At 50.5% G+C, this 8,288-nt stretch overlaps 1 protein-coding gene across 2 annotated transcripts in view; it reads left to right on the top strand.

Moving 5' to 3' along the window:
• RPTOR (regulatory associated protein of MTOR, complex 1) overlaps positions 1 to 6,742 on the top strand; it is a 114,527-nt gene extending 107,785 nt beyond the window's left edge. For both annotated transcript variants that reach the window (XM_010014227.1, XM_010014226.1), the window contains 6 exons: positions 1 to 94; positions 2,108 to 2,235; positions 2,334 to 2,420; positions 5,001 to 5,117; positions 5,377 to 5,506; positions 6,674 to 6,742. The exon at positions 1 to 94 is cut by the window's left edge and continues 9 nt beyond it. In XM_010014227.1, coding sequence (XP_010012529.1) covers positions 1 to 94; positions 2,108 to 2,235; positions 2,334 to 2,420; positions 5,001 to 5,117; positions 5,377 to 5,506; positions 6,674 to 6,742 — 625 coding nt within the window. The remainder of the gene's footprint in view (positions 95 to 2,107; positions 2,236 to 2,333; positions 2,421 to 5,000; positions 5,118 to 5,376; positions 5,507 to 6,673) is intronic.
• The last annotated feature ends 1,546 nt before the right edge of the window (positions 6,743 to 8,288 follow it).

The raw sequence follows: 8,288 nt of genomic DNA, 5'->3' as shown, positions 1-8,288 counted from the left end.
GGTCGACTGGGAACAAGAAACCGGACTCCTGATGACGTCCGGGGATGTGAGGATTATCCGGATCTGGGACACAGATCGGGAAATGAAAGTACAGGTAACATCTGCCTGTTTGTCCTGTTCCCCTTTCCTCTCCCAGAGCAGATCCCACGCAGGGAGTTACCCTGTGCACAGCCACAATGTCTGAGAGTCATCTCTGAAAAGCTGACAGGCCTGCTTGGAGCATGTTAGGAGGTAAATCAAAGTCCGTATGTGCTTGGTGAGTGTGTCAGGTCCTTCCTGGAAGCTGCTGCTGTTATTCCACAGCAGTGTTTGGGAAAGGTGAGGTGGTGAAAGCCAGAGGCAGCACCGGGATGCAGACAGGGTCCCCTGTTAGTGTGTCAGTGAAATGGCATAAAGATTCTTGAGGAAATTCAGTGGTGAGGTGGGTCGGTGGCAGAGCGTTTGGATGTACTGCTGCCATCTCTGGAGGCACACGGAGCCGACAGCAGAGCAACACTGCCAGCCAAAGGCCTGCTTTCAGGAATGCCACATCCATGAGGAGAACACTAATGTACCCGCTTAGTCCGCACCTGAGTTGGGACCTTAGTGCTCTGCAGGACAGAAGTATACGTGTTTGCTGCATGTTACAAGCCAGGCAAGTGTGTGACATCCTGCTTGTCACATGCAGCCCATGGAATTGTTGCCAGCTTGGGCCAGTCTGACCTGAGTCAGGGTTTGCTCCGTGTTGTCTGGTCTGGGTGTCAGAGGCTGGAGGTGACATGAACCTGCCAGCACCTCCCTCAGTGTCAGACCCACGCTGGGGTGTTCACATCTCACTGCTGCAACCAGGCAGCAGGAAAAGAGCATTTTGGTCACACTGTGCACTGCAGTGGGGAAAAGGTGCTGCAAACATCCCTGTCAGTGGAAATCAAATGAAAGTTCCTCAGAAATTCCAAGGAGAAGCAGCAGCTGGTCTGTGAGGATGGAGTCACCGCGCTGCAGAAGAAAGGAAGGCTGGTTTTCAAAGCGTCTAGAAATTAATTACCCTTGAATGAACATTAATTACAACATTTGACCCTGCAATGCAGGATAATTAAGCTTATGTTAATCTTAATTACTTTCATATATAACTTTTTTCTATGCAAATTAGGGAACAGCAGAATTCAGAAGGTGAAAATCTTTTAAATTACAATGATTAATGATTGCACAGAAAGTATCTAAACCCATGTTGTTTCTTTTCTAATTGCAAAGATGGGTTGTGTTGAAATTCGAGTGATTGAAACTTCCTGATTCAGTAACACTGGAAAAGCTAATTTCAGCACGAGGAGCAGCAAAGCTCTGTAATCCAGGCCAATAAAGGCTCCTTCCCACTCTTTGAACTCCAGAAGTGTTCTGTGGGAAGCATGTGAGGTGTAGCTGAAGAAACAAGTGCTTCATTTTCACTTCTGCTGATTGTTCCTGCTTCAAAGGCAGGATCTGGGTTTGGGCAGTGGAGGAGCTGCTGAGAACAGCCCTGAAGGCTGGAGCCTCTCACCAGCAGCTGCGTTGCTCAGCTGGGAACAGCAGCAAGGAAAGGTGAATGTGCTCAGAAGCAAAAATAGGACCAAAGTGTGAAATTAGCTAATGCAGCTCCAGCGTGCCTCTGGGTGGTTACCCTGCTTCCCTGTGCTGCTTGGAGTCACGGCATGATTTGAGTTGGAACAGACCTTAAGGGCAGGGACACCTTCCACTAGAGCAGGTTGCTCCAAGCCCCTGTGTCCAGCCTGGCCTTGAACACTGCCAGGGATGGGGCAGCCACAGCTTCTCTGGGCACCCTGTGCCAGCGCCTCAGCACCCTCACAGGGAAGAGCTGCTGCCCAAGAGCTTATCTCAATGTCCCCTCTGGCAGGTTAAAGCCATTCCCCTTTGTCCTATCACTGCATTCTGGATGTAGGACTGCAGGACAGGGTCTCCCCAAAGCGGAGCAGAGAGGGCGACTCTGCTGCTCACACTCCTTTTGATACTGTGGGTTAGTTTTGGATTGATTTATGGGGACAGGAGGAGGACACTGGGTCCGTCTGATTTAGGACTTGACCGTAGTGACTTGAAGACACGTCACGGCCTGAGCGTGGCTTTGCTTTCTCCTCAGGACATTCCCACCGGAGCAGACAGCTGTGTGACCAGCCTCTCGTGTGATTCTCATCGTTCACTCATCGTGGCGGGGCTGGGGGATGGCTCCATCCGCGTCTTCGACAGGAGGATGGCTCTGAGTGAATGGTACCCCCGTCCTTCCCCGCTCCTCACCCCTCACCTCTTCCTTCCTCGCCTTTCCTCCTCCTCCTCCCCTTCACAACATTTCTCTGCTTGCTCCTCAGCCGCGTCATGACCTACCGGGAGCACACAGCCTGGGTGGTGAAAGCGTACCTGCAGAAACATCCCGAGGGCAACATCATGAGCGTCAGGTGACAGATTTGACTGTTTGAGCTCTTTTCTCCTCAACACAGTTTGGTTTTCTATTTCAGTTCCGCCTCTGGTGTTTCACAAGCCGAGAGGATAAAGCTCTTCAGGTTGATATTTGCTTCAGTAATTAACTCCTGCTCCAAACGTGGTGGAGGGAAGGCAAAATGAAATGTGAAGCTTCCCTTGGAAGCCTCTTAGCGTGGTTTGAGAGTAAACAAGAAGGCGTCTGCTGAAATCACTGTCACGAGGCGTGTGAGGGAGGAATGGAGTGAACCAGAAACCTGAGCTAGATATAGTATGTCTTATGGTGGTGGTTCTTCATTGCCAGCATCTCCATGGTGTCATTGGAGAGGGAACTTGAGAGGCAAGGTGGAAGGTGCATCTGTTGGGCATACTGCTGTGCAGGATCACTAGCAATTTTCTACATGAAAATCCATTTTTCCTGCCTGGTAAATACTGTGGAGGGAGCAGCATATACTTACTTGGCCCTTAAAGAACAGCAGAATATAAGTTACTGTCACAAAGCCAGTGTTTGCACACAGAGAGACTCCTTCTTGATGACAAACTGAAAACAAACCGGAATTTTCTGGGATTCAGAACATTCCTGGGGCGGGGGATGGGCCAGCACAAATGTATGAAGATTTTCAGCACAGGATTATGTGATGCAGCTGCCAGATCTGTCGAGCTCACATATTAGAGTTTTTAATCTTCCTTTCTGTAATCTCCTTCAGCAGTCCCAGGGGTCAGGCCCATATCTGTGGCCAGCCCAGTCTGGAGCTCGTTTTTTCCTGCTCCTCAGTGCCCTTCTCAGCATGTGGTGCTTTGTTCTGGATTGAAGAGACATGAGAAAATGGTGTGTTTCAAAAGACAGGTCAGGTCTCACCCCAGAGGAGCTGGGATTGTTGAGCGAGTCACCTTGCTCTCAGTTTCTCACAGTTCACTCTCTTCTTCAGTTGACAGCAAGATCCAAGAAAAACCAGTGTTAGGATGTAGTGAGGGGTTGACAAACTTGAAGGTCTTGTGTTGCTTATGGAGCAGTTCTCTTACCCTCAACCTGAGGTTCTCTGAACCTCTTTCTCCAGACCAGACGCAGGACTTAGTAACGCAGGACCGGTGGCTCTGGGGACATTCTCCATTGCCTGGTTCTGGTTGACCATGTCATATTGGGTTCAACTTCAATCTATGTGCTAGTGCCACCACAGCACTTCCCATTAACCAGCAGGTCTGCTCCATCAGGCCAACCCTGCTGCTGGACAAGGACCTTAAACACCTTCTGAATATTCTGGTTTTGTAGCTTAGCTGCTGTTGACAGGCAGCAAGAAGTCAACTGGGATGTGTTTTCCTACATAGTCCCCTCATCACAGAACTTCACTTCCATTTTAAAGCTCTTGCATGGTTTTCCAGTGCCTTCAGAACCATTTTCAAGTGTTAATAAAGGTTCCAAGCTTTAAATGAATTTACCGTCTATTTGATCTCCCTCAAACAGTGTTTCCATCGAGTCTTTAGAATCTAAATCAACCTCAAGTTTAATTTGTCTTGAATTTAATTATGTGGCAGCTGGAGTTGCAGCTCTTGTGACGGTGTAAGCAATTCTGTAGAACAGCCTTTTGAGCAGTATTAGGTATTCCAGAGGTAAAGAAACTGGAGGCAATGTGCTACTTAATGCTTTTGTTGTTCTGAGCTCTGTGGGATGATTCACAGTAGTATGGCCATGAGTGACTTGGGAAAAATAACCCTTTCAAAGCCATGGTGCCAGAAGCCTTCTTGCTGCTGCCAGCAGAGCAAGATCAGTGAGTTCACTTTGGATTTCATTTCTGTAAGACACTTGCCTGTTTGTCTTTCTGTGCACCAGTTGACCAGTCCCTTACAAGGAGCTCACAACGGATGGACCACAGCAAAATCTTCAGTCCTTGGTCCAGGGCTGTAGGAAACATGCGCCCTCTTCTCATCAAACGGACGTGATTCTAATGTATTTCAGAGAGATGACTTAGCAAAACGAAATCACGTGTGTTTGAAAGGTGCTTGATCTGCTAAGCACAGAATCCTGTCCCTGCCATCGTTGCTTTCCCCTGGTGCAGTCATTAATAGGATTGAACCTATGCGTGAGCATTTGGTTTGTTACATTTAGCCCACAGACTACTTTGGACATGAGGACTCGTGCATCTGTGACCAGACATTTGGTGTAATGGATGGAACTGGCAGATCCCGTCTGGTTAGACTTCTCTAGTACAATTTCCTGCTGTGAAAAGGAGAAGGAATTTGGGCCTGACGTGCAGTTTGGTGTATTGAGTATGACATACCAGTAAAGGCACTTGCAGTCAGCAATGAGCTCTAAGTGATAAAAGTAGTAACAGCTCACTCCTGAGGGCAGAGCTGCTTGCACAGCACTTAATGCCTTGTGCATGGTACCAACTCTAAGTGGCTTTGGTGGGAATTCAGCCGTACTGATGGAGAAGGCAAAGGCAGCGTCTTCTCTATCCTCATCTTCCAGCGGAGGTGGTCAGCTCATGGAGTGTTGTCTCCTGTGCTTTGGGGGCTGGTTGGGTGCAGCCTGACGCTGTGGCACTCCTGTGTTGTTGCAGTGTGAACGGAGACGTGCGGTTCTTTGACCCCCGGATGCCAGAGTCCATGAAGGTCCTTCAGATCGTCAAAGGGCTGACAGCCCTTGACATTCACCCACAAGCCAACCTCTTTGCCTGGTAAGTTCTAGTTCCAGCTCTGCAGACATCGCTCACGGGCTTTGGTTGGGTTTGTTGTTTGGTTTAACCTCACCACACACAGTGCAGCTTCTTTCCCATGGTGGCAGCTCAGGAATTTTGTCCCTTGCATGCACTAGTGAGACCTCTGCTCTGGTGCCTCGGCGTGGTGATGTACAGTCTTACCCTCCTGTGTCACGAGTGGGTAGCATTGTCGTTACCACGTCCTCGGTGACACCGTGTTCTCTTGATTCCCTTCCAGTGGCTCCATGAACCAGTTCACTGCAATCTACAATGGAAACGGGGAGCTGATCAACAATATCAAATACTACGATGGCTTTATGGGGCAGAGAGTCGGAGCCATCAGCTGCCTGGCTTTCCATCCTCACTGGGTCTGTGTTCTCTCTTCTTGGATTTTGGAATTTGCATTTCTCAGTTCATGTAAATGTTGGCAGAGGGAAGGGTGAGGAGATTCCTCCAGCACAGAGCTGCTGCCCAGCCTGGTTTCCTGAGGACGTAGCTCTTGCCACAGGAGTTCTCCGAGGGGAGTTTGCCTGGAGCTGCCTGGAGAGGTGCAGTCTCTCACTTCAGCACACAGAATTTGATGTGCTGATTTATTCCGTGCCTCTTCCCTCACCGACACAGGCTCAGCCGCAGGTCTCTGGGGCTGCTCTGACACCACCTTACGTAAGGCTTTAGGAAGACCTGATGCTGTGAGGTAGAGAAATGCACGTCAGGGAGATGAGAGAACTGCAGAAATGAAAGGCATAAGCTGGTAGAGTCCAGGGTGAATGAGAGTAAAAAGGAAATTCAGAATATGGCCCAACTGAGGTGGCTGCAGCCCTTATTAGAGGGAAATCTGGTTGCTGCTTAACTAGAGAGTTAGTTTAGAAACCTGCAGATCAGACCACAAATATTTAATGTGTAATGGCAAAGATAAAGGGCCTGGAGGGGAGGAGGGAGGAGCTGGGCTGTCCTGTGATGGTTTGGTATTAGCTGGGCAGGGAGAGAGGGACAGTGTTTTCCTGCCTGGGTTGTGTTTTACATCCTGAAGACAGTAAGGGTAAAGGAAAGCTCCTCTCCTCGGTTTTGAAAGGCTGCTTTGCAAGAAGCTAAGGGGTGATTTTGCTGTCCTGCAGTGTGAGGGATGGAGAAGGACGTGGCTAATCATTTGTGGTGTTTTACTCTTTACATATGCACACACAGCCCTGCCCAGCCCGGGGCCCTGTGCTGGGGTTGGGCCGGGGCTCTCAGTGCAGGGAATGCTAATTCTCAGCCCACTCCTACCCAGCAGATTTGCAGCCATTTAGAAAAATTATGTTAGCAGTTGACAACTAATAGTCACATAATTTTCCCCTCTGACTGAAATGGGGCTATAACTCGCTGGGATGAGGTAGGTGCTGGCAGGAGCGCTGGCAGGAAATGCCGTCAGCGCTGCGTCCGCAGATGCACTTCAGAGCCTTTGAGCATCTGGGTGTCACTGCTGAAACGTGACCTGTGATGAGCCTGTCGGTGCTGCAGGACACCGGGATGCTCATCCCCGTGTGCTCTTTCCACAGCCCCACCTGGCAGTCGGGAGCAACGACTACTACATCTCGGTGTACTCGGTGGAGAAGCGGATCAGATAGCGCTGGTGGCAGCGGCGCTGGAGCGAGTCCCAGCGGGCAGGGCCGTGTCTCACCAACATGTACATAGTGAAATTATCGACTTGAATGTTTCGTGTTGGCTGCTGCTGCAACCCGTAACTTGAACGTTTCCTGACTCAGCTACTGATGATTTTGACAAGGGGAAGAGAGACAATCTCCTTTTTTTGTTGCGTTTTTTGTTTGGTTTTGCAGCTATATCCCCTCAAAGCTACAGAAAAGGAATGTTTTATTTTTGTTTCCAGTGGTTGGCTTCTCTGTTAGAAACACGGCTCCTGAGCGTGGAAGGACTGGATGAGGCAATACCCTTGAAAAGGGCTTTCTGCTTTAGTCTTTGTTTCTTTGTTTTGCTGGAGTGTAGGTTGCTCTAAGGACTGGAGTCAGGACTCACCTACAGCTCCATGCATTCGACCAGACCATGGGACCCCTCCAGCTGCTGCCTACCCTCTGCCAAACAGGAGTTCCTTGGACAGGGCAGTGAGGCCCGAGCTGTCCATCTGCAGAACAGTGCACACGTTCCTGTACTGAGCACCAGCGAGGGAGGTGGGAAAGTGTCTCCTCTGCATGAACCTCGTCCCCTCTGCAGCATCCTCTCCAGTGGAAGCAAAGACAGAAGGAGACTTGGTGGCAAGGGGAGTCAGAGAACCTGAGAAAGGGGCTTGAGGAGATGACAGGAGCAGGGCAGGATGCCACCCTGCTGTAAGCTTGCACACACAGGAAGAAGAGGGAAGAAAGGGACTGAACGTCTCTAGCACCCCAACACACCTGGAGCAAGTCACTCTAAGCACTCTCCACCGGGTCACACAGTGGTGGGGGCTCTGGGGTATCTTGGTCCCTTGTTTCCACAGTCACTGTCCTTCTGCCCATGGTGAACTCCACAAGCTCGTTGATGCCTGGGAGCTCTGCCCAACAGTGAGGGAGCCCCAGGGCTTTCATTCACTCCGATGGGCTGACACCCAGCAAGGTGATGCTCAGGAGGATTTGCACACTCGCTGCTGTGGACGTGCCTGTGGCTTGTCTGTCCCTGCAGAACTGCGCACGTAACCACACGTGGTCTGAGCACAAGAGAATCACTAACGGGGGAAGGCAGCAGCTAATCCTGCTTTGAGCAGAACAGCTTTGTCCCAGCTCCCCAGGGGAGAGCCTGCTCCATCTCCCGCACCTTCCATGTCTAATAATGAATGTTTCTGTCCCTTGAAATCCGTGATGGGTCTGGGGAGGGGTTTGGGGAAGGGGGAGGCAAAGCCAAAGGACAGGTTTCTTCCAAGTGCTGCTGAGGTGTGATTCAGCTGGCCAAGAACACCTTGCACTGTGCAGAGCTCACTGCGGCCACAAAGGTTGACCTGCGGATTCCAGACCTTCCCAGTTTTCCTTCCAGTCGGTCTGCAGGCTCCCAGCAACCTCTGCCAGCGCTGAGGCTGACAGTGGAGGAAACGCTGGTGAGGAAAGGGGTGAGAAACGTTCTCTCCCTGTGGAGTGGAGGCTTCACCTCTGCTGTGGTGCCTGCAGATCGTGTCTGGCTCCTTTGAGG

Source organism: Nestor notabilis, unplaced genomic scaffold, assembly GCF_000696875.1.
Source record: "Nestor notabilis isolate BGI_N333 unplaced genomic scaffold, ASM69687v1 scaffold5705, whole genome shotgun sequence".
In the NCBI taxonomy this organism is placed as follows: domain Eukaryota; kingdom Metazoa; phylum Chordata; class Aves; order Psittaciformes; family Psittacidae; genus Nestor; species Nestor notabilis.
The sequence above is the reverse complement of the archived record's forward strand: the minus strand, read 5'-3'. Positions and strand labels throughout refer to the sequence as shown.